This window comes from Haplochromis burtoni, unplaced genomic scaffold, assembly GCF_018398535.1.
Source record: "Haplochromis burtoni strain Fernald_Lab_line unplaced genomic scaffold, NCSU_Asbu1 Contig_57, whole genome shotgun sequence".
NCBI classification, from domain to species: Eukaryota; Metazoa; Chordata; class Actinopteri; order Cichliformes; family Cichlidae; genus Haplochromis; species Haplochromis burtoni.
Window position 1 is genome coordinate 762,219 of NW_024582418.1, and position 27,121 is coordinate 789,339.

Here is a 27,121-nt window from a genome sequence, read left to right on the forward strand (position 1 = left end):
TGCCCCAACACTGCAGAAAACACAGCACCTCGTGTCTGGGTGAAGGAATAACGCTGAGTGATGGGATGGGCAGAGAAACCGGAGAAACGCTGAGGTTTCACATGACATGAAGGTGAAAACAAACCGGAAAAAAAAAAATACACAACACTGTGATGTTCTCGTCAGCTACTCCACACAGAGACGAATAAAGGCCTTCACTTTAAAATTACATCCTGTCCCAGAAAATCTCATATCGCAGTACCCAATTATTTCTCAGCACAGACGTCGCTGCGGGCTTCGTGGGCTCCACTAATTCAGCTTAAAGCTGCTCTGTTTAATCTTCATGGCAACAACAGATCTAATGACGACTCACGCATTTTAGATGCGGCTTGTAGTGAAAAAAAAAAAATCAGCAGGAGAGTGCAGCAAAGGACATAAAAGTCACATTTCCATCAGAACGCTGCTTGAAATGTAATATCTTTGGGTCTTCATCCTTTGAAGCCAATAAACTGAGAGGGTACGGTGATATGACACTAGTGAAACCTGAAACTAATGAAAGCCAAGCTTCACTTGAGCCACATGCATAACAAGCCGTCGCCTTTGCCATTTATTCTCATGTTTCCAACGGTTCTGAGTGTTTTTAAACACATGCAAACACCGACTTGTGGATGGTAATGCAGTTAAAAGTCAGTGAGAAGTCTGTATCAGCTACATCAATACTATATAAACTGGAGAGCTGGTTATATTGATGTTATTGATCGTTTTAATCAGTTGATCCGACAACATCAGACAATCTCAGAACATTTTGGTCAAAAAATGTGCCGATATGAAAAAAGCTTTATACGGTTTCTTTTTTGTTTGTGTTTTTTTTTACTGAGCATGAGGCATAAAAAAAATGATATCATTCAGTTTCTGCAGCAGAGCAGCCTCGCCTCCATTAACAATGCTCTCAGAGCTCTCTGCAGCGTCACAGCTCAGCCGATGGTACTACAGAGGTCCGTCCATCCTCATAGTGCAGCCGACAAATTAGTACTCCCGGGACACCTTTCACAAGTGGATACAAGTACCAAAGTCTTTTGTGGTAAAGTCAATTATCCATTTAAAAGCTCATTTTCAAGAGGCTTGCCAGATGAAGTCAGCTAGACTTGATGATTTTAAATGATCTTAGTGTCAAATTACACCGAGTCCACTGAGCAGAGTCAACTTTAGAAGTCTTTTTTGTCTCATTTATAAACATTTGATTCAGAATAATTTACTAACAGGAGCGCAGGGGTGCAGGATGGACTGACAGGGTGTGCACCCAGGGTAAAAGGAGCTTTCACTGTTGTAAAATACATGAAGTGTAAATTCATTCTCATTGGATGAATATAGGCAGACACAGCTGTATTAACCACAGTACCTTTTTTTTTTTAATGGTGCTGGTAATTTGGACGCATAAGAGTCGCTAAATCAGACCAAATGTTCCATTTCTGTTGGAAAATGAATGCAGAGAATCTTATTCTGTCTCATAAAATAGCAGAAAACCTTAAAAGTACCCTCAGTGTTTGTATACTGTCATAAACACCAGTGTTGTAATGTTTCAATTATAAAATATTTTAGTTAGAAACGAAGCAAAGAAGTTCTGAAGAAGCTTTTAAGCTGTACACTTGAGAATTCAACTGACTTCTCTATTTTTGGTGCTTGAATCCACTTTGTCGCCGTTACCTGCTACATTTGAGGGCAGACTGAGGGCAAGTTTGTGGAATAAACTGCTGACACGCCTGATATCTGAATTTTTTCCTCCCTAATAAAATGACATTTGCATTAGCCCTGAAAATCCAGCAGAGGTTCCTAATGACACCTCTCCAAACCAGTGCTAAGCGCTGCATTTCCACTTGGGTTTCTAAGAAATCTGATGTACCAGTAAGTCATTTTTGCACTGCTAGACATCCTTTTCTGTTGTATTGTTGAACTCAGTGGTAAATCGGGACCCTGTGCTGGGTTTACATTACACAACTCGGTGTGTTTTGCTGCGGCTAAATTGCGAAACCGTATCGAGTCCAGCAGAGACGTCTTTGTGCTTGAAATAAGAGGTCAAAACCTTCCCGTAATGCCCATGACTTCATCTTTGTGATTGCATTAGCAGTGCAAAAAACCCCAAATCTAATTTGTTCTCCAAACTGTACTCCCACTAGTGTCCCTAATAATATGTGAGTATATCAGTATATTATCCCTACCTATTTAGAATATATTATTTTTTATTTTCTGGCCAACAAAAGTCAAAATCAATATAGAAGAAAAGAAAACAAAGGGTGAGTTGTTTTCTCCCTAATCTGGATAAAAGTGTTTAAAGTGATCGCTAAGATTAGTTCATTAGTAATACTTTTAAAGGTTATGTGATGAACAGCCTGCAGAGGGCAGTATATCCCAGCTGCTTCCAACCATCAAAGCAGGCGAACTGCTTCTTAATGCTGAGACTGCAGGGTAGCACTGCACATGCAATCACACTCAGCCTCCAGGGGAAAAAGTCATATCCTCTCACAATCTCTTGATGTCGTGTCAACATGTCAAATGGGTCACATGACAGGGATTACGGGGGACTACGTCACACGATGAGGGTGAAGAAGGCCTCAGTGGTCCAGGATGCGGAGGTTGCCGGATACGATTTTGTTTTCCAGCATGGAGCCAGCCGGAATATCGATCCGATCTCCGTGGTTGGCGATGATGATGACGGTGCCCTGTAGAGACAGAAATGATGACAGGACTGAATTGAATTAAAGCCGTAAATCAAAAACAGAAGCACGCAGGTTCAAAGTCTGAAATTAATGTCTTCAATTCTCTCTGCACTTCTTCTCCACCACATTACTAAAACAGCAAGTTTCTTTTACTGTCGGCGAGCTTTCTGGATTTATTACGCTCAACGTCGTTATATTCAGAGTAAATTAAATAGCTGTAACACGTTTTGTGGCCATGAAAACAACTGTAGCTCACATGCTGGCATTATGGAACAAAAGAAAACAAGGTTTCCTCGTCTTAAAAAACGAATCTGACTGCAGAGCTTTACCTTAAGCGACACGTTTTTCCCAAAGGTGACGTCTCCGGACACCGTCAGATGGTCGAGCTCCAGCATGTCGGGAATGCTCTCGAAGCGGATCAAGTATTCCTGAACCTGAGCGCAGACACAGAGAAAAGTAAGTCATCTGTATGTGAGGTTTTCAACCCCACAGATCCTTTGGCAAATTCAATTACTGACTAAATACCGTCACTGAGAATCAGAAATTTGGGGGCATCAGTGGTGTAACCTCTGAGGATCAGGAGATTACTCAGAAACGTTCTTGGAAGAATTTATTTATTTTACGACCCAACTTTAGCATCCCATTTAACATCACAATGGTCATAACAAATCTCTAATGAAGTATTTAATCAACATTTAATCAGTGGCTTTGAAAAAGTTCGGCACTTTAATATCATCGCAGCCACACGTGAGATCAACAGGCTGCACACGCAGTGACAGATGTTCCGATGTTTCCACAGCTGGCGTGATTACCTTGGTGAAGGAGCTGCCCAGTTTGACGTGCGGCGTTGTCGGGAACTCTCTCTTCGGGCTCATGTTGAGCGAGCCGGCATCCAGGCTGTACAGGTTGGACATGACCAGAAGCAGGTCCGACGTAGTCTTGACCGGCAGGAAGCGGCTGCGGGGAACGTTTATTCCCAGGGCGTTGTCGAAGCATTTGATGGCCGCACCCACCGCAGTCTCCAGCTGGATGACGTTCTGCCCGCCGTCGAGCGTCTGATGAACAGGAGAGGGGAGAGGACACGTTACATGTTTTTTTAATAAAAACAAAAGTGCACGTTTGTGCCCCTAACTGTACAGTCTTTACTATAAAACTACATTTAAATTATGCAGCAACTCCCAACAGAGAAGCTTCTTCATCCAAATTAAATAAACAAGAGTCGAACTGTGATTTAAGCCAATGGCGGTCCAGATGTCAGTGGTGACATCTCCTTCCATTACTTATTTTATTATTTTTCCATTACTAAACACTCCACCTGTACAACTAATAATATTACCCTTCAGATCATCTGTACTTTGCGCTGTTGTGGTTTAGAGGCACTTAAGATAAAATGAATGTCCACTAATTAGGATTAAACACACAGTTCTACAGTGTGCAGGCCTCTAACTGAAACTGAACCCTCAAACTGAGTGGTTTTAGTGCTGTACTCTTATCGAGATGGGACCTACACTTATGTAAAACCACACAGCACCTGCAAAGTTATGTCCAGTTTGCATAACACTTGCAATCCTGCACATGAGGAGTGGAAAATTTCATCTGTACCTATCGGGCCAAGACAGCAATAATCAGGGAGGAGGCTGCGGTTCAGCTGTGAATTTATTACACTGGCTGCAGTTTTGGACGGCCTGAGGCGATACTTCCCCCCCATCAGGGGGGCAGAGGCCCGCAGTGCCAGTGAGTGAGCAGGACCGAAATAACACAAAGTCACAGCAAGTTACATTTGTTTGCTGTGCTGCTTTAAATCAGGATTGCTCTCAACAAGGGCTCTGCAGGGCATTAAAGAACAAAGATATGTGGGAAATAAGTCACATTTAGACAAATTAGGTACAAGATTAAATTCACTGATTAAGCATTTACTCAAACATTTGCTTCATCAGTCAAGTTTTCCTTTTTTTCTTCTGACTTACCATGACCTGTGCAAACCTCACTGAACGAGGGAGGAACCCGTTATTGTGTTAGTGTTGTCAAAAGAGGGCAAATATAAGCTACAAATCCAATCATCTAAGCATCTAAGAAGGGCCACATTTACTCCACATTTAAAGACACTCTACAGTTTTTGGCAAATAGCTCTTGAGGAATCACCTTTCATTGCAAACATACTACCATTTTGTGCCTGTCAAACAGTTTGGCAATTTTTGTAAATTCAACTTAACAAAGATGTGCTTTTACGACAGGCTGCTAGTAACAAAAGGGTTAAAGATAGCAGTAAACCAATTTTAAATTCTAAGTTGCCTGTTGTGCATAGATGATACTGCTTCATCTCTTGAGTTAGGTGCTTGAATGCTTCATATTTCAGTGTTAAGTAAGTTAACAAACAAAAACATCCATCTATAAATGGTCCGGCGCAAGGACGGGACTGAAAGTGAGTGAAAAAGCTTCTGCTCACAGAAGTTTTGAAAGACCTTTCAAAGCCCTGAAGAACTATTGCTTCAGACCACTTTAAAAACAACAACAACAACAAAAACCATTACACCACAGTGTAATGTAAAATAGGAAAGAAGACTTTTTCTTAGTACTGTATGTTTTGTTAGCCAGGAGGTTTCTTGGGATCACATTTGTCTGAAGTTGACCAATAACCTAAACTGACTTTGTCACCCCTGTTTTTTTTTTATGCCTGCCTGGCTCTCTTCAAAGACCTGGTCAGGGTGTAAGAGTTATTTTTGGGGGTTGAAGTTACAGTTAAGTTATAATTATGCTAACAATATTGAGAATGCATTTATGTTGGTCAAGGCCATCGGGAATGTATAAGCGTCTTCCCAGGAGATGCCAAGTGACTCTTCTGCAGCCTCCTCTCATCAACACATGAGCCTAACATGAAGTGCTTTTTTAAAATGATTAATTTTGATCTTGACAGTTTTTTTAAGGTTGATGCTCCATTAACAGCTTTACATGTGGCACCTGATTAATAACCTGGATTATAAATATATATATATATATATGAAAATTATTAAAAATATTAAAGATATATCAGCAACTTCAAAAAATTAGAAAAACAAAAACAGTTTACTATAAATTATGTCTAGCAGCCCAACTGCAGTACTTTGACTGCCCACCAGGGGGCTGCAGCCCACACAGGAAGTTGCTCAAAGAGAGGAACTTGTACCGAAAAAAAAGGACATATCCAAATTAGGATAGGTGGATGCTGGATGCTTTTCAAGTCCAGAGCAATACATGTGTGTAAGAGGAGGAAGCGCAGAACATTCTGTGGGGATTATATCTTTTTATAGCATTTTAATATCATGTTTATTCTCTTATATCCTTTTTATTAAGCTTTGAGCAGTTGATTAAAACATTTATTCAATATATTACACATATAGTTTCAGTTATGTTATTACACATATTGCAAATGTCTGTCTGGTAAGAGGTTATAAGCTTTAGTTGGCGAGGTGAGAGGTGAGACAGAGTGCACTGAGGTCGAGACACCCACAGTTTGCCCACACACACACACACACACACACACACACACACACACACACACACCCACACACACACACACACACACACACACACACACACACACACACTCTATATAGACTCATTTCTAGGTAAGAGTTCAGACATATTTTGCTTGTAACTGCATTTTGTGCCTGCATAAGTGACAGTTTTTGTAGGATGCTTTTCTGATGTTCCAAAGATAAGCGAGAGTAAGAAGACCAACAGGAAGCACCTGGCGTGGAGCTGTGGTTACTGTAACTTATGCATCTTATGTATCTGCTTTGACGCATGAGGGGGCGTTATACCCTGGCACATGCTGAGGATTGTGATGATGCATTTCCTCCACACATGTGTTTAATAAAATCATTGTTTTGACGCACTTGGACCAGCAGTCGTTTGTCTCTCACCTCAATCACGAATCGGGACAGTTCACATCACATGCAGCTGAAACTTTAGTCCAAGCACAGCAGATGAGCTGGATTGTTTTGTGTGGAAAATTGTCACGTGACATGTGGGAATGAAGCTGTGCAGGATGGCAGAAACATGAAGCGGAGATGAGAGAAGCTTCAAAATATGGGTGTCCTCAGCAAGCGTTTTGTTAGATATGATTTATTCATGAGTGATGGTCTGTGTGGGGGAAGAGCAGATCTGTCCCTGCTCCACTTTACATGGTTAAACCGGACAGATGATGATATTCTGGGAGGTTGGCTGGTCACTGAAACGAAACAGTTTCTTCTGCACACTCAGCCGCCCTCGTGTGAACCCTCTTTGAAATTTCCAGAGGGCTTGAACGAGAAGATTTATGACTCATTTCTCTTTGATGCCCTTTGCAATTTATTTAAAGTGAAGCATGGAGGAGAAACAGGCTAAGCAGAGTTCAGTTAGTTAGTTAGTTTTCCTTTAACTACACTTGTCAGTGTACTGTGAGCCACAAATAAATCACAGTTTGGACTCTTTGGAAACAGTGAAATGTGCAACGTTAACATGAAATCATTTCTCCCAGTTTTAACTTCCATCTTCTCCTGCATTTCATCCCGAAATCAATCGCAGCGTAGCTTTTAAAGGATATAACAATTTCTAAAACGCATGTGGTGACAAGAGCAGGCTTGCTGGAAGAGCGATGACATTATAGCAGTGTACAGAATGAAAGGAATCAAGGATGACAAACAGAAGTTCACTTATCATCTGCACCATTCGAAGAACCGCTAATTACTCAACAGTTCCTGGTTAAACGAATACCTTAATTTGATAATAAAGAACTGTTTTTGTTCCCTGTGTTCTCTAAGAACATTTATGTTTTTTTGTTATGGAGCAAACGGATTCTAAAAATCTTCCAAGGAGAGAAAAATCAATCTAAAATGCAGCAAAGCTTTTAAAGTGCCACCTGAGGTATGAGTCCCAGTTGTGTCGCAGCTGCTGCTGGTGGGTGAATTATTACCTCTGAATGAGGACCAAATCCTTTGCTGACTATCCTCAACTCATCTCAATCGACAGAGAATATTAAAGCAAGAAAAATGCTTTCATTTTCTGTCATCTGCACACTGTTGCGGTGGCAGAAGCTCATATTAAAGACAGTTTTGAACAATGAGGTCAATGCAAGGTTTGTGAAAGTATCTGCGGGATATTAAACATGCGAAATATGTCACTGTATCATAGAAATGTGGGCGAATGCCATACAGAATGGCATGCAGGTTACAAAGATTATTACAGAGATTATTCATTTTTAACTTTTACTTTCACTGAATGTTGAATTACTCCACGCTGCACGTGCAGTAAGCCATGTGCCTTATGTTTGGCTCCTCTTCACTCACCTTAGGGTTGACTATGATCTCCATGTCCATTGCATTCTGCTCCTGCAGCCTCTTGATAGCAGGTAGAGAGATCCACAGGTTGTTGGTGTTGAAGATTTTGAACTTTGTAACTGATTTGAATTCGTCCACGTGCGCTTTGGGCACCTGGGCGATCTCCAACAGGCGCAGCTTCCCTTCATACTGGATCAGCGTGCCTCCCTGGAAATCACAAGCAGCATTTTTACAGAACACTCGCTGACCTGAGAGATTAAGCCGAAGTCTGGGAAATTAAAAGTGGTTTGTTAGGTTTGCAAAAAATAATGGTTACACTGAAATGCCAGCCAATAACCACCTACAGGAAATGCAAACCTCCAAAGTGTAACCCAGTAACAGTGAAAGTTCACAAGGTTATAATAACTACAACTAATTCAGACACATATTGATCTTAATAATACAAAGATTACATAGATTTAACCACAGAAAAATTAAAGGTTCTGTTCACTTAAATTAAAAAAAACAAACAAACAAAAAAAACTGTGCTACTTTGATGAAGCTGTTCGAGTTTGGGGCAATTTCTTTATCAGTGAAAAGTAAAGGGTACAAATTCCATTCACATTCATTGTATTGAGACATTAGTAGAAACATTAGAGACAGAAATGATGTCAAGGCTTATTGCTAACAGAGGAAAGTAAGAAACCACAAAAACTTCTTTACTTTGGTTACATTACCACAAAAATAGTTTATGTCCTTGTTAATGCAACGGGGATAAATCAGAATCTCACATCCACAATAACCTTCATCATACCTTCACGTCAGCGCGGGTCTTATCCGTCACCTCCATGACGAACTCGCAGCGTTTGCCGTTAGGCTGGCTGACCAGGTGGTGCAGGATGTGGAGGTCGACGGTGGCTCCCAGATTGTCGATGTTGGACACGAAGATGTACTCTTTGCCCTGCTCAATCAGCTGATCCAACAGGCCCGAGTTGTAGAAGCTGGCGTAAATGTCGCCGTGACCGGGAGGGTACCAACCCTCTGCGTTTTGCCCGGTCATTCTCAAGTTTGTGGACACGGGAAGGAGAGACTCTTTGTTGATGCGAGGGTACCTTGATGAAGAAAAAGAGTTCACGATAAGCTCGGGGGTTATTTTACGACCCGTTCCGGCTCAGTTTTTTTTATCGTCCTTCATTTTTTTCCAGTCCCATCCAGTGGGCTGGATTGGAGTCTTTGACAGGCCAATTATGGCCCCCAGCCCTCATGTTCTAGACCAAACTGTGTACAAATATCAAATAATAAGGAGTACAAGATTCAGAAGGATGTACAAGACACAATACAATGACCCCGAGGTAATACCATCAATGTAGATATCGCTAACATCTCGACATGTACATGTGAAATGACCTAAACTGTGGTGCATGCTATGGCGCCATGTATGTGCTACTGGCTTCATGTAATGTTGTTAAAACCTTCAAATCAACTTCCAGTTAACAGCTATCATTTTGACACACTGGAGCAGATCCAGCACATATTGCACACATGCAGGGAGTAGGAAGAGGAGCCTGTAGGGATGGATCTAAAAATAGAAGTATTCTTGGAAGTGTTTCAGAGGTGCACAACGAAATGTCCTTCAACAGGAGAAAAATCAGAAAAGGTTGACTATATAAAGCACATCCTTCTCTTCTGTTGATGTGGTTAAAGTCTATCTCCTTATACAACTTATAATATGTATGGAAGGAAGAAAACAAGCTTGTTGACTCATTTATCTGTGGAGCTGCAGAGCTGTGAATCTCAGACTTAAGCAGACAAACACCACAAAGACAAAACAAAAAGTGTGAAATCATTTTTGCTCCACATTTGACGTAAATCCTCGGAAACTCTGCACCAAGCCAGCATGCCAACTGCTATCTAAATTTCTCCTTTTCATATCACTGCCTGGACTTCAAACTGCTCCCTCGACAAGCAAACTTTTTAGCTTTTTCCAAGAAGGCAGCGAAGGCAACACGCCAAAGAGTCCAAGCCATGATGGCAGTGTGCATTAAAGTGATCAAAGGGCTTGTTCGAAGGATCTGAGTCAGGTTTAGTTAACAAACCTCAAGGTGAGGAGCCCGGTGAGCATGAGCCGCCTGTGTTTTTAGCACTTTGAGGAAGCTTATGAGAGCAGAGCTGGTCAGGTGAGACGAGCTGCAGGGTTGGGGTACCACGGCCCTTTTAATGGAAGATTAATTCTATCTGACTGTTCTGGGAAGATGTTTATGATAAGACTTTCTGATGAAAGTTCACACACTTCAAAGGTTTCATGTCATCTTAAAACCAAATCTGGGAACATTTGATTACTTCCACAAAAAATGTTCCTTCTTTCTTGGACATGTGCTGCCTCAGAGGGAAGCGTCTTTCAGGGTACAAAGACATGGACAAGGAAAGAAGTCACTTCATGTATTCAACCATCTCATCGGGCAGTTTGTCCTTTCTGACTTCTCTCCTGAGGGATACGCTGAACGTTTATGGGTTTAACACCCGGAATAAATTTGTTATGTGGCTAAAGAGAAAAAAAATGTGAAACCTAACCTGCATTTTTACATCAGCTTGACGACTCCTCTGGTTTCTGGTGCTCAGGCACGATTAAAACCAGACATTCAAGAGGTACTCACGCTGTCTAGGAAAACTACATCTAACAAATCCAATGTTTACATGACAGCTGATTTTGTCTTCCTGAAGACACTGAAGAAGGAATGATCATGGAAAGAAAAACCTAGAGCTTTGTTCAAAGGGACACCCAGTTATTATTTTAAGGCTTAATAGGAGCTTTAGTAAAAGTAAAGAAAACCATGGACCAACACACACAGTTAAAATCCCTACTGCTTTGGGGAAGTGGACAGATTTCTTTTTTAAGAATTCAGTTTCACTTCAATGTAAGTGGATTAGATGCCCTATATGGATAAAATAGCTACGCATGCCATGAATCTCGTGAAACGTGGTTTCTGTGCTGATGTTAATGTCAGAGGAGATCTGGAACTCAGTTATTCATTCAGCTGTGAGCCATAACTTTACGTGGTCTGCCGCTGAGTTGCTGCCGTTCCTAAACGTGCCCACTTTGCAATAATGCCACTTACAGCACTAACAGTTGATTGTGAAATATCAACGAGGGAAGAAATTTCACAACTGACTTGTAGCAACAAAGGCATCCTGTTACAGCACCACGCTCTGATTCGATGAATTCTTTAGAACAACCGATATTTCTGAAGACGGCCTGCATGGCTAGGTGCGTGAACTTATACAGATAGTGCAATTTAAACTGTTTATCACTCTTACCAATTTGAGTTTTATTAAACATGAGACAACCTTATTTAGCCTGAAAGTGAAACTCTTGAGGTAAAGAATCTCTTTTTCTGGCTGACACAGGCACCATTAACCTGGCAACGCAACTCCCAGACAAAAGCCGTACACTCTGGGAGAACAGAAACTCCACACTAAAGGGCCCTACCCTGTTCTGTACCCTGGACCTTCTTGTTGCAGGGCAACAGTGCTAACCATTGATCTAAAATGTGATTTAAAATGTAAAAATGTAAAAAAAGAAAAAAGAAAGCTAATTTGTTACCAGTATCCAAGCTAGTGAGCAACTAGTGCATGGTGAATGTAGGTACATTAGTATGCACAGCACATTTCTGAGAATGCATTTTACAAAGCTTTAACACAAGTGGCAGAACAGGCTAGCTGTACGTCTCAAGGTATGCATTTAGAGCAAACCTGATTTTCCAGCTCTGTGCAGGAGCAGAACCTTCAGTACAGTCTAGAACGTAATAGTCAAAACGAAACTTACTTTCTTCTTTTAGCCATTTACACTTGGCAGCATATGCGTCTGTCCTTCCAAATGCATTCATGGAAAGGTGGAGGCAAAGTAATAAGCAGCAAGACCCCAGCACAGAACAGAGCTGGCATCAGCACCAGTGAACATGACATGGATTCAGTTAAATACTGTATAACAGGGGTGTCGAACTCCAGGCCTCGAGGGCCGGTGTCCTGTGCGTTTTAGATATCACTCTGGGTCAACACACCTGAATCAAATCACTAGTTCATTACCAGGCTTCTGGAGAACTTCAAGACATGTTGAGGAGGTCATTTAGCCATTTAAATCAGCTGTGTTGGATCAAGGACACATCTAAAACCTGCAGGACACCGCCCCTCGAGGCCTGGAGTTCGACACCTGTGCTGTATAACAAGAGGAACTGGGATAGAGGTGAGCTGCAAACCAGTTCTTATAGGAAGCAGTTACTATATGCGGGCTAACGCACCTTCAGTGAAACCTCGTACCCTAGATGAGGTTTATCAGTTTCATGTGTAGAACAGTATCAGCTGGGCCATCAGCTGACTCCATGCTCGAGTCTAAAGCTTTATTTAAGTGACTATAAGAAGTTCTGGGTTTGTTGGGCATATAAAGCAAACAGTTTTTTCCCTTCATTAAGTGTAACACCAGATAACGCGACTCTGAAGCTGAATTTAAATCTCTTTTTATGAATTACTGTCACGGCCTCGGTCACAGACTTTCCTTTGTTCTCCTGTTGATTGACATTTAAACCATTCAACCACTTCTTCCTCTGCTGACATTAAATCCTCCAGCTTCCGTCCCAAAGTGCTTTGTAGTATAACTCCTTGAGGTACACAAAACATACAAGCTTTAAATAATTCAAGCGAAATGGTAAAAAGCAAGTTCCACTCCCTGACAAACTGGAGACACCAGGGCATTAAATATTAAAAGCCTTTTCCATACATTGCATGACACCTCCTGTCTGTTCTTGACAGTCTGAGCTCAGAAGCCGGAGTGTCACTCAGGAGTTCATTTTAGGGGAAAATGAGTTCATTCAGGAGATTTAATACTGCTAACTTCTTAAAACAAATTGAGATTTCTGTGTATTTGTCTTACACAATTCAATATTCCTTTAATATTTGACAGAAAAATGGACTCTTATTCCCTTTGGCACTGGTTCATATACAGCATATCTAACTGTGTCAGGGAGTGTTTGCTGGGCTCACTGTTACTCAATAGGACATTGTTTTACGATCGTGCTCCCTCACCTGCTTTGGTTAAAGGTGTGTATCTTGACCTGGTGGTGTGTGTACTTCTGCAGGATTTTCTTTGTGTCTTCATCTGTGTTGAAAGAGTTCATGAGGACCAGAGGTACGTCTGTGTTGTAAGTCTTGTTCAGGTGCTGTAGGGTGAAAAAACAAAGTATATAAATGCATTTATCCATATTTATCCAATAAAGAAAAAAGAGAAGTAGGCAGTAGACGGTCATCAAGTGTTTCTTAACAGTGTAAGGGCTCAACAGTGTTATAATCAGAGATGATGCTAACTGTCAAGGACCATTTCACATAGTAAATATGCCTTTTAATTCAGGAAAATTGGTGGAAATGAACAAATATTTTTTGGATTCACCAAAACCGGCTGACTGGAGAGCTAATAATGGGTCTGAAGGAGGACTTTTGTGAAGGCAATGAAACACTCAAAGCATCTTTGCAGAAATTGATGGTCAGGTTGGGCCGTTTACCTCATCAACAACCAAACAACTTTGTGCTCTTGTGCATGTAATGTGACCTGATCTGACACAGATAACATTTTAAAAAGGAAACAACATAGACAAATAAATGAAAATCTCTATGCCACACTTCCACATTCCATCCATTTATGTAAAGTATCCATCAAAACAAACTGGGAGCCAAATTTGGTGAGTCTGCCTTGTAGTGAGTGACACTGTTAGACACTTCTGCCACTGCCTTTTAAAGGCATGGTGAGCGTGCACTTGCTGGTACAACCCTCTCTTAGATGCTGTAGATCAGGGGTGCCCAATCCCGGTCCTCGAGAGCTACAGTCCTGCAGCTTTTAGATGCATCCTTGTTCCCACACACCCGAATCAAATGAATGGCTTGTTATCAGGCCTTTGCCAAACATGATGGCATGCTGAAGAGGTCAAACCATTTGATTCAGCTGTGTTGGAGTAGGGATGCATCTAAAAGCTGCAGGATAGTAGCTCTCGAGGACTGGGATTGGGCAGCCCTGCTGTAGATGCTTCAGTAGCGACACGACAGTTAACACAGTTTTACACAAAACTTTATGATCAATCTTTGCACATGTTTGAGGTTCTGATGCATTTGCAAGTTGTCAGAACAGGGGTCACACCAAATGTGAGTCAACACCTTGAAGTGGTCAAGAGGTGCACAGAGCAACAGGCTTAAAGGAAAGATCAGCCAATCTTAAAACAGCTTTTCTCTGTGTCTGGATTTGAGGAAAGCACTTTGTATTCAAATTACTTTGAATTTAACTGCATATAAAACTTTTTCGCCACTGTGTTTTCAAGTCTGTGTTTAAATAGCTCTTCAAGTGTCGTTGTGACATTTGGAATTTGAAAATTCAACATTGCAAAAACATTTTGAATTTTCAGATCATCATAAGACAAAAGGAAAACTGGCCCACTCGCCTTTTGAATGAATACAAAGGATGTAAATTACACCTGAGTAGAATGGGAAGCAGTTTCTTTACTGCAATAACAGAAAATTAAAATGAGTAGAGGAGGCGGAGGATGAGACGCGGGCTGTGAATGAGTGGGGCTAAGATGATGTGAGGAATCAAATTTACTGCCTGTGACAGTTACAACGAACGAGTGGGCTTTTCTAAGCTAAAGTATGACCGTCATATTTCCATTTATTAACCAGGATGGGTGTTGGCTGGTCATGAACTTCACACAGCTTCTAACGCACACAGATGTCTTGTTTCTGAGTTGTATAGATGGGTAAACTCCCTGTGTTTAACTTTGATACACCTTTAAATGTTACAATGATACATTAAATACACCTTTAAATGATGTGCCCTTCCTACTTATCACACACAAAGTGATTTTCTTTTCAGTATTTTGTCAGTGGGATCTGTTTCTAATTAATGCATCATCTATATATTTATAAAAATCTTCAGGAAAATGAATTGAAATTGATTTAACAGCTGAGTACAACAGTATTCTCATTAAACTCATCCCAATCTTTTAATTTAACATTTTCTTTATATGCAGTGGTTTATGCAAAGGTTAAATTACATCATGGTTTTTTATCAACACTGTCTGGAACCGGATTTCTGTGAGCAAATAATAAAGCTCCACTTATGTGTATTAGACACAGGCTCCATTGAATCCTCAAAGCAAAAGAGATTGTGGTTGTCCTGCACCCCTCCCCAGAGGGACAATCAACACTAGAAATATGAACCATATGAGCCTAGCGTTGTGGTACTAGCAGTGAGATTCTGTTGTTACTGTAGCAAAGAAGCTTTTCTTGACTAAGTGTAGCCACAACTTTCATGGGTTTTGTTCAGTACTTGCATGAGATGAGCACATCAGCTGGTATTTCTGAAGCCCTTTTCCACTCTTAGTGAGCACTCAAACCAATTCTACTACAAGCCACGTTTACAGTCATGTAATGCTTTATTCTACACACAATAAGCACTTTTTGGATCAATCCCACTCTGATGGATGTATCAAGGGAAACTTGAGGTTCAGTGTCTTGCCAAAGGAAGCTTCGATGTTTTGACTGCAGGAGCCAGAAATCAATTAGTGGATGACCCGCTCTACCTCCAGAGCTGCTGTAGATATGCTGATCGTGTGTGTATTTGTTAACAAAGCCCTAATTGTTGTGAAATTGCATTATTATAACCTTTATTTCACCAGGACGTCTTCTACACGAGAGACCTGACCCAGGCAGTAACTTTACAGGTTTACCCTCTTTCACACATCTTTAACTGAACTTGCTAACTTAACAAATCTGCTCTTGAGGGAGGCACTCGGGTGAAAGCTGTAAATCTTCAGCAGCCAGGCGGCGCCTGAGTCGGAGCTTTGTCCGACCTTGTTACGTCCGCTCTCAGTGAGAGGGTACATGCTTCAGCTCTAAATTAAACATGCATGATTCAGCGGGGTGGCTGAGAGGTGCGCTCTCCTGCAGGAGGGCCTGGTTAAGGGGGTCTGTGTGTGCGTGTGTGTGGGGGGGGTATCCATTTTTCCCCCTTCTCAATAGGTCGATTCAGTCAGCATGTAATCTGACCAGACTGAGCAGAAAATGGAGAGCAGTGCCTCTGACACAGAGAGCAGTGTGCTGGGAGAAGAGGAGTGTCCCTGGAGGCTGTTATGAAACACTGAAACACTCCGGTAACGTACAGCTCCCAATTAAACTCAGTTATACAACACAATGAAAGACTTTAATATTACTCACAGGAGATTCCCTTACAATGGTCACAACTAACGCAAACCTCGTTTAGAAAATAACTTTTCTAAAGGCCGTTTGAACATGTGGTTTACTGTTTATTAAAATTACTGAACGATTAAGTGCTGCAGAAATAATGCAGGATCGGATCCAAATAATCACACCAACTCCTCTCCTCCAGCACACAGACATCTCTGTTTCCCGGCCAGTCGCCAGCACTGGCCGGCACCCTGAGATTTCACACTGAACCCCTTTCAGAAGCCCCTCAGCTCTGGTTCACAGAAGCACATGGCTGCATGAAGTCAGGCTTGTCTCTGGAGGATGATACGCATGCCGTGTAAGACTGGAAAAAGGCAGAGGTAAATCCAAACCCACCCGCGTGAATCATCGGATTTTTTTGGCCGTCCTCTATAGTAAAGTAAGAAACATCAAGACAACACAAACCCTCAATACACAGAGCAAATGTTTATATTACATCAGGCTACACATCACTTCCTACTCCGTCTACTCTGATGTCTGAGCCACATCATGAGTGCTGGTGTGGCTGCAGACCAGAAGGCAACACCCAGCTGTTCTCAAATCAGTGCCACACTAACAATTTCATATGAAAGAAGGAGCTCTCAGTAATTATCCACACTGATGGACTGAATCTGCAACTTTAGTAAGAAAGTTTTAAAATAACCAGTGTTGTCAAAAGTGTTCCTTCTGCCTCAACTGAACCACCATTTAATACCAAATTACATTTCTATGAATAGGTTCTTGTGCCTGAAAGTCACAACTGAGGTTTGACTTCAGGCTTTCCAGGAATACACATTGTTGCAACACTATTGTTACCAGGATCAGGGCTGCCGTACAGCAAAATATTGCATTACTACAATGAGGGGCGGTCCTGGTAGATTTTCACTTCACAAAATAATAATTAAAATTGAACAAAATTTAACAAAAATCATCACTTTTAAATTTTACTAGCTGTTAGTGGGAATTATTATCATCTTCTTCATCTTATTTAAATGTTGATCTTTCAGTAATCTCAGCATTTTACGTGCTTCTGCACAGCAAACAAACAAATCAAATATTACACATCCACAAGGAAAATGTTAGTTAGTTCTTATTGTAAGACAACCTTAGTCTGCTATCACTTTACTGTTAAATGGTATTACATTGGCAATTAGCCTACATGCAATCCGTTTGTGAGGTAGTGTGGCTTCGTTGCTTGCTTATAAAAACACGTCTCACAAAATTTCTTTCATTCAAGGCTTTTAGAGTGAAGCTTTTGTACCTTTATCTGCTGCACAGTGAGGTCCAGGAAGGTGTTCTCGTTACGGACGCTGATCAGGCTCTTGGGGCCCTTACATCCCATGCTGGTACCCAGGCCTCCATTCAGCTTCACCACCACCAGTTTGTTCAAGCTGTTGGCCACATTGTCCGGCAGGCCTCGAGCGGCAATCTTATCATACGGCTGAATCTGGAGGAGAGAAAGGAGATGGCTGCGGGTCAGGAAAAAAAAGCAAACAAACAAAAATAAAGCAAATAAATTCTTTTAATTCTGATTCTGAAAGTGCTTACAACTGCACAGCCTCTGCATCCCACTTCTCACAGATCACCTGTGACTGACCTACCTTTCTCGTTCTTTTACATTTTTCGGCTTTTGCAAGCAAACTGATAGTCTTAAGTTCTTTACAGAAGCAAAACAGAGACATTAACAGCTTTGAGCGTGGGCGGACTAATTACCAGCTGAGCAATGAAACGGGCTGACGCGATACAGAAATGTGAAAATGTCAGAAATTGTTAACTTGATCTGCAGCAAACTGCTTTTGGGAAATGTGCATACAATGCAAACAGACATTCTGCAACTGCTTCTCGAGTGAATGGTGCAGAAAATGGTCATTAACAAGGCTTGATACACAACACAGCAAGTTTATACATACAGTACACAGCAGTTCTGTTGATTTATTGGAGTATGGTGTGTAAATGTACATTAGAGGATCAGCAATGCAGCTCTCACATCAGCGTATCTACCCAACTGCTGTCTCCCACAGATGATGATGATATAAATATATTGTGTCAGCTAGGAACATGTAAAACTGCAGTTCACCCCTTTTCCCACCATTATTTCTTCTCAACTTTAATCAAGAAGCTAAATAAGCTAAATTTTAACCATATGTCATGGTATTTTGATCCCGTCTGTGTTTAAGTCATGTTCTGTGCAGTTTTATCATGCGATTAATGCGTCAGCACTGATAAGGCCGGATGTCATCCTGCCTCCTCTTCCTGTTAAAATAACAGAGTAGCTGATCAGTGATAGCGGACAAACAGCAGACCTCATGCTGGAAACAGTCTCTCTGGTGTTTATCCCCTTTGCTCGCCACACACAGAGGATGAGGTTACAAAACACAACACACAAAAATGATGCAGCTGCTACCCACTCTCCGTCCTTCACAGAGACGGGCATCGTAAAGGACAAATGGATGGCTGGAGGCGGTAAAATGTGTTTACTGACTTGCATTAAAGGAATGGAGATGATTATTGTGCATAACAGCGCAGACAGATGAAATCCCTGCAAGTATTGGGTATCAAAAAAGTCCAGGAGGGAAGGAAGAGAGGCTGTTGACGTGAGGTTATTTACAACGAGAGAAATGTTTTCAGCCGATTTCCCCATCCTATCCCTGTCCCCCCGGAGGGAAATGTCTCCCACACGCTGATGTTCATTTCCCTTTGTGGAGAAAACAGATGGGGGTTACTTTTACTTTTGACTCCTGCGTGTGTGTTGATTCCAGCTACAGCCAGTCAAGTTAAAACCCCATTTGTTGACCAGGGAACATCTCACTGACCACTGACTGAGAAATGTGCTGAATTTGCTCTTCACCATTTCCTCTAACTAAAAAGCTGCTGTCAGAGGCAGCGGTGAACACCTAAAGGAAATCTGCAGAGTATTATATCGACCGCAACGAGCCCACTGTTCGATTACAACTATGAGGGTGTCAGCGGGATTTGTCATGTTACACAGTTAAATTATGGTTTTCACGACATGTTAGCACGAGTCGAAGGAGAAAGACATTTTCTCACTAAACTGAGATTACTAAGCACAGTGGAAGCGCAACACTACTGTCACTAGGAGACAATATTAGGAGACAACAACTGGAAATATTTGTGGGGACAATCACTCGTCTTCCTCTTAGAAAAGGTTCAAAGAAAACAATACAAACATCCCCAGACATGAAATTACTTTCAGCTGTTACTGAGTCAGAGTTGTGCATTTTCCCATCAAGTAGTTTAAACATTTGTATTTTTCCATTCGCCCATCATTCAAAGTTTCTCTTTTTTTATACAAATCAAAACTCACCACTGCCATTTATGCATAAAGATATTCAAGATGTTCCAAGCCACAAACATCTTCTACAGAAAACAAACCTCAGGATCACAACAATGCACGAAATAATCCGCAACCTCATCTCATCTTTTACAAACCGCACGCACACAAAACAATATGACCTTTTACAGCTCCAGTGCTGTGTGCCATCAAATCTCCCCACAGCACTGAGTCTGGCTTTTTTATCCAGCATTTTTATTACCGTCAGCAAATAATCTTGAAGATGAGATTTAAACGCTCAGCCCAAGGGGGGTACGCGGTGCAAAGTTCACTAGTTTGTCCTTGTAGAAATGCTGAAAATGTTTCATACATGTGAATGTCCATGCTGGGAAGAGACTCAAGGGGTAACAATTAAGGTGACAACCAGTCTATTTAGTTTATTCTTGAAAAAGAAAAATGATAAGAAAAGAAAAGAGAAAAAAGAAAAGAAAAGAAAAGAGAAAAGAAACTTCCACAATTGCGTTGTTTTGTTTTTGGATGGCTTGTCTCTCTGTCATGTTTTTGCAAGTCCAGCATGTCTGAAGCGCTAATAATCACACCTCCAGGTTGGAGTGAACAGAAGTTTGCTAACCAGCACTGAAGAAGAAGATTTAATTCACTAAACTGCCACATTAATAAAGCTGAATAATAATGATATACACTTAGATACATTTATGTGTAATAGATGTAATAGATGTTCTTGCAATATATTGAGTATTGCAGTCAAGTGCTTCCTTTGGCTGTAGTTTTTAATAAATGTTATCTAACTATGTGCCCTCTTATTTCAGTTTCTCTCTGTCTCGTATGCATATATCATCTCCACAGTCTCATTACAGTCTGTCACTGTCACGACTTTGATTTCATTTTATGTTCTCAGTTTCCAATTCTTGCCTCATCACTTTTCTCTCCCAAACCCTATCATCTCTCTGTCTCCGTCTTTCTTTATGGAATCCTTATCTTTCTGTGAAGCCACATCCTTTTGCTCCTTATTCCTATTTTCCTGCCCTACTCTCCATCTTTAATCTTCTCTCTCTGTGTCTGCAGCTTCTGAGATCGTTAAGGACAAAAAAAGAAGAAGGAAAAAGCAGCTAAGAACTAAAGTAACATCATCATTTACTTATCATGTATAAAAACATATCACACAGAGACAACCAGACTGGCTTATCCTGAGCTACTTCTATAGGGGGAAAAAGTATTTCTTAAGAAGTAGCCAAACTTTCATAGTGGCGTAACTGCTGACAGTGAGAAACAGAGTTTGTAGTAAGAAAGATCAGGTTGTGTTCTTTGAGCTACTGTACCGAAAAACACTTTCCAGAGTTCTGTTTATTCCATTTATTTTGTGACACCTGATGAACATGAAAGCACGGATGAAACTACTGGAAGTTTAAAAATGTTATAGAAAAATCACTGTTTAAACACAGCTCATGAGTAGTAACCAATGTTTTAATAAATCCTTTGCAAGGTTGTGTTAATCCATTTATATATGGTTCATAAGCTAATAATAAATGGATAATAAAATTCCTGCACAAGATAAGTGCTCCAACTGTCCAACCAGTCAAAGATACTTTTAATTTTTTGGCTACCAAAAAGTGGTGATAATCAGAGTGATCTGCAATAGTTTGCATTAAAAATGCCACGCCTCCACACATCTTCTCCTACTTATCCAATTCAGGGACATATTGGAGGCTGGAGCATAGGGCAAGCTGCTGCTCTGATGCTGGGCTAACACAAAGAGACAGACAGCCATTCAGGCACAGCTTTACATCTACAGCCAATTCATCAGACATCTTTGTCTTTGGACTGCAGAAGCAAGTTGGAGAGAACGTGCAAACTCCACAAATAGTTTCATACTCAAGAAATCAGCATCAACACGGCACTAATCACTGCACCACCACGCTGCCCACCCATTAAAAATACAATAAAATAATATCAGATTCAAATGTGACTGAATCTGTTTGACTATACTTTTACTTTGGCGTGCAACAGTTGTTCACGCAGGAAGTGAGCAACTTCTGAGGTGCAGTTCGGGTAAATTATTTCATAACTTATGGCACAGATATGTGTGGGTGTACAACTATGCACTCTTTAAAATGAGTGCAGCGCTCCGTAACCTCAAAATGAGAGGAAACAACAGGAAGAGATTACTGTGGGTCGTTAATCCAACTATAAAGACAAAAAACAATATAGCAATAATCCAATAATAACCAATAATACTAATCCTCTAAAACCCACCCTCAAATTAACAGAGGAATGATAGGACGGTTGACTTTTGAGAAGATTTCCTAACCTTCCTTCCTAGTTTAATAACAGTTTATGACTGATCTGTAAAACAGCAGTTAATAATTCACAAAACACTAATAAAAAAAAAAAAAAAAAAATCATAAGTTACTACTTACAGCGCACTCAAAAAGAGTGGTACAGAAAGTAGAAGGAAGCTATAAATACTAAGTTTTCCAGGGTTTTTTTTGTCAAATGCTAATTTGTTTTATTCACACTGAAAATGTCTCATTATTTAAAATGAACATAGTTTGTGTCCACAAGTACAGATTTCAAAGAAATTACAAGGAGAAAGCAGGTGACAGGTGTGAACCTATGACGCACAAGAAAGTCTATAAAGCAAACACTTGGGAAGCTTCAGTAACTAATTCCTTTGTTATACCTGAGTGACTCGCTCTGAAATTCATCAAACTAATTTGGTGGAACAGGACAAGTGACTTTGCACGATTATGTGTGTCAGTCACACACAAGAAATGAGAAATAACTGTAGAAATGAACGGCAACACATTGACAAACTTTACCACAAACTTCACAAACAAAGCCCACATGAGAAACTGACACATGGCTTTCATAGCTGTGACGGACTGCAATGTTAGGAATGCACACATGTACGCTTCATGAGTCTCTTTAGGTATTTAAGCTGTGAGGCAGCTAATTTAAGCAAGCTGGTGTCGATGTGGTATAAATGAAAACAATCTGCACAAAATATTTTAGCTGTCCAAATCTAGCGAGTACGAGGAGTACAAAGATGTGGTAGGAGAGCAGGGTGTGACGCAGAGTGCGGAGGTTGTGGTTTTCTGGTAAAGGGTGTAATCATTAGCTATGGTTACGTTCAAGACATGTGGCTCTCCATTTTTACAGTTTAAACTAGACCTTCAATTTCTATACAAACTAGTGTTTATTATTAGTTTTGTAAATGGCTTAAGGTAAAAAAATAAAAAAAATAAAAAAATAAATAAAACAAATCAAGACACATAATAGGACAAGCACATACTTGCATGCAATTCTTCAGATGCTCATTGCTGCATCATAACCACTATTACTGAGAATATTTATTGCTCGTTGCACCCTTGCCTGCACACAACTATGTTTTTATGCCTTAGTGACATCTTAACAGCTAAAGGTACTTTTCACTGTTCCCTTAATTTCCCCAAGGGATTGTCACAGTGGATCTGCATATTTGAGTTGGCAAATTTCATACCGGATGCCCTTCCCGCCTATATATCCTGGCTTGGTGACAGTGTTGTCCCCAAAAGTGATGCCCAATGTTTGCATTTACTGTTCACTTCCAATATTCTTGTTTAATTTGGTAAATACACAGCAGACGACAGGACTTACAAAAAGGTTATAGAATAAAGAAACGAGCTGTTGTGCAAATACGCTTATGGCTAAATTATAAAGAAATCAAACTTTTTTTGCCTAAACACATTTATAGAGCTGCTACGCTATGTTTTGCAATTTTTCCTGCCCTCTTGGCCAGAACTTGGAAATGACCTATAATCTTTTCTGACAGATTATAGGTCAACAAGTCACTTACCAAAGTTCAAATACCAGTAATCCTTTTTTGGCACAACACCCTGCTAGGCCAAATGTGTCGAATTGAGGTGAACACGTTGCTGCTGACATTGATGCTTTTGTAAATGAGCAACTAATCCAATTAATCAATCATTTAAATTTTCTTTTTTCTTCCCGTGTGTTTCACAAGGTCTGCTGTGTTGCCTTAACATGTTTGTGCAATCTCATCTTACAGCTCAACAATTCATTACTGCAGTGTTTTCATTTCTGTTATTAGTCAGACTTTCCACTCCATCGAGAGAGAGAGAGAGAGAGATTAACTTCCACAGAGTTTCAAAGAGAACGCAGACTGAAAGCCAACTCTCAGACTCATCTGATTCTGCAGATCCATTTGCTCACTGGCTGCACTCGGGTGCTGCTCCTAACTGCTCAACAACAGCTCAACGAAAATGGAGTGTTTAAATTTCAAAGATCCCCTTTTGAGATTAAACTGAACTTCAATCTTGCACTATTAAGTTAAGGCAAAAACATGCAGCACTGGGGAAACTGGAGGGGAGCACTGAAGGCATCCATTGAAGGTCTACAAAGTGGGCTTTTTTTTCGGCGAAAGAGAGACAAACTCTAGACACCCTGACAGTTTCACACTTTGACTATGTAAAGTGACTGATGCACACTAGCGCCATGATGACGTCCTCTGGCTGGTGTGGTTGGTTGATTTGTTTGGTTTCCTGCTAAGATGACAGTGTAGAGTTAGAGGTGTAAATGTTAACAAAAATGAACAGGTATTTTAAAGTCCCCTGTTAAAACTGTATGTGCTCAATAAAGGGCACTAGGTATAGTTAGATAGAAATTACCCATGTCATTGATCACAGAGTGGTAGAAAAGAGAAGCTGGCCAACTTCATCTGTAGTTTTATCCACAGTTGCTTAAGAAGACAGTACAAAGAGGCTGACTACTGCAATCCACGAGGGGGCCTTCAGGATACAAACAAACAGCTCAGAAATGTGGGTGTTATCCCTGTAAAGTCTACAATGGTCCATTACCATTTCTTTAGAATCATTCTAATAGGATAACCCTGTGTCTAAAAATGTTAACAGTCACCAAGATTACATTATAATGGATCTTACTGTAATGGCTTTACTGTAATGGAATAAAGTAAAGCCAGGAGTACTGCACTGGTGTTCGTTTGCAGAAAGAAGGATTACAAACAGACAAGCAAACTATGGAGGTGCACTTATAGATTGTATAAAACATAGACACCACACTGGCACACACTGGGATGCTATAGCTCTGCTTTCTCACAACCACTACAATCAAGCAGATGCAGGATTAGATCATGATGCTAAAAAACACCCAATCACAAGTAGGCCCCAACATCCTATATGATGGACAATAAGAAAATCACAAGAATCAATGTAACCAGTGCCGAGTCAGTCATACTTGGACCTGGAATAGTGAAGTCATCTTGGAAGTATCATTACCAAGCACAGTGGTCCAGGTTTAGATGTCAAAGCATGGAATCAAGAGAAGAACAGTCTTTCTACAGCTCAAGAACTGCTGGAGGTCCCGAGTGCCGTTACAAAGAAGAAAAATCTGACTTTTCAGTTTCAACAGTAAGGCTTTGCCTTCATTTGCGGATGACACATAGAAGAGAACAAAGACTGTCCTTAAAGTGTAGAAAGACGAGACCCCACTAAGAAAATGTGTGGTACTTGGAGCTAGCTAGAGATAAAGGCCCATTAAGGGTTAGTGAAAGGAAAAATGTTTCAGGTTTCCACCATGTTAGTTTTTTGAACACAAAGTCACTACGCTTTTTAAGACAAGAGGGGGAACAACAAATCTGGAACAACAAACCAACCCCACACACACACACACACACACACACACACACACAAAAAAAAACCCAAAAAAACAAAAAACCAACATTACTGGTTGATCCACGTATTTCACAGTGTTCCCCGGTGCTAGCTGACAACACCTAAGCACTTTCTATGCAGCAGCCTGCAAGCGTACAGAGTTTAGCAAGAAAAGGAAACCTATTCTGTGCAATCGTGTAATCTGAAACCACCCACTTTGAATTTTGGTCACTCAATCATCCAAAAAAAATGCACTCTGTTTACAGACTTGGATTATTCTATACATTAATTTTGTGTTTTGTTTGTGGTGTTCATTTCATTGTTGAGTAAATATGTTTGTAAAATGATGTGATATTCCATATATCATTCCTTATACTTCTTCTATATGTTGTCAGTTTAAACAATGGCAGTAAGAAACAGTTTTAAATAGCTCTGAATAACATTATTATCATTTTGACCTTGAGTCCAATCTATCTGACCTTGAATGTGTGCGTGTGGTCAAATGTGACATGACATTTCCAATCCTTATATAGAACTTTCTATATGTTGACGATACACGCCGCATCTGTAAGGATCACAGGTTTTAAGTCACAAGGTTTACTGTCAACTTTATGCAAATTAATCATTATGTGGACCTTGAACACATTAGTGGATGTAAGTCAAATTTGAATGGATTGTTAAGATGCTTCCACTCTACGCCCCTACAAGGTTCTATCAAAATTCACTCAAAACCTTTCGAGCCATCCTGTTTAAAGACAGAGTGACACACATGCAAAAGTTACCAAAAACATGACCTCCTTGGTGGAGGTGAAAATAATAGCTGATGAGAACCACACATCTTTTTTCTCTCTCTTTGTTGACTCTAACAAAGGTTTTCATTGGTGCAGGAACTCCTTAGGTCATTGTAAATCCTGAGGCAAGCTGAATTTATAGTTTGTCCAGAGTGTAAAAGTAATTTTCTAAGCGGAGCATTTTTAGGCAAACAAACTAATACAATCGTCTATTCTTGCCATTGTTATAAAGAGCTCCAAAGCAAGCTCATCCAACAGCTCTGAAGCTGCTGAGTAATGTTAGTCACACATCAGACTTGCACAGTGCAGACAGATTCTTGAAGCACTAAAACTAACTTTATTACCGACTGCGTTAGGCGTTGTTAGGAAAACGCCGCTGTGCAGAAATATAAATGCAGGTTCCTCGCTAGGTTTAACGACACCAACGCGCTGGTATTAAAACTTGCAAAACACCAACTGTCTAACTGGTTTTTTCCCCACAATCACAGTGAATGACGAATATCTGGGATTGAAATGAGTGATGCTTTCACAAGTTGAAAAGAAGAACTTATCACTGCAATCTTTTGGTATCACTTAATCTCACAACTAGTGAATGCATCACCAAAATCATATTTCATCATTTCACTTGTACTTTCAGTGGTAAGGGTAAAATCAAATCGAATCCGACAACCCACCGATTAGAAGTTATTTTATTCTGTATTCAATATCAGCTACTTTTTTAATATATGACATATCTACCATTGCTGTGGGGTCTAATGTCCCCTTCTGCAAGGAAAATAGATGCTTTAATATTTTAAACAAAGACAAATCCAGAGTCAACACAGACAAACATACAATTAACCGCTAAAAACAAAAAAGAAGGCTTACAGAGTCTTCTGGAGGTCGCTGTATCTTGATCCACTCCACTGATGGTCCCTTCACCTGCAGAAATCTATGGAAGAGATTCTTGAAGCCCTCAAAGTCTTTCTTGGATACCTGAAAAACAAAGATGTTATCTTAAACTAAGGCTGAGGTTTGCAAAGTCAATATGAAGTGGTCTCTAGAAAGACATGAAAATGTTGAAAATCACTTCTGAAATGGCCTCAGTTATTTCAGAGTATTATCGCTTTGAGGGCAGAAGAGAAGC

The 27,121-nt window shown here is 40.5% G+C and overlaps 1 protein-coding gene across 2 annotated transcripts in view; it reads right to left on the reverse strand.

The window, feature by feature from the left end:
• Positions 1–376: 376 nt before the first annotated feature.
• The window catches only part of ugp2b (UDP-glucose pyrophosphorylase 2b), a 33,033-nt gene continuing 6,288 nt past the window's right edge, over positions 377–27,121 (reverse strand). For both annotated transcript variants that reach the window (XM_005922433.3, XM_005922432.3), the window contains exons 3-10: positions 26,863–26,970; positions 17,487–17,672; positions 13,046–13,179; positions 8,784–9,081; positions 8,000–8,197; positions 3,506–3,748; positions 3,023–3,127; positions 377–2,696 (exon numbers count right to left, since the gene is read on the reverse strand). In XM_005922433.3, the coding sequence (XP_005922495.1) occupies positions 2,589–2,696; positions 3,023–3,127; positions 3,506–3,748; positions 8,000–8,197; positions 8,784–9,081; positions 13,046–13,179; positions 17,487–17,672; positions 26,863–26,970 (1,380 nt within the window). In that variant the 3' untranslated portion in view covers positions 377–2,588. The remainder of the gene's footprint in view (positions 2,697–3,022; positions 3,128–3,505; positions 3,749–7,999; positions 8,198–8,783; positions 9,082–13,045; positions 13,180–17,486; positions 17,673–26,862; positions 26,971–27,121) is intronic.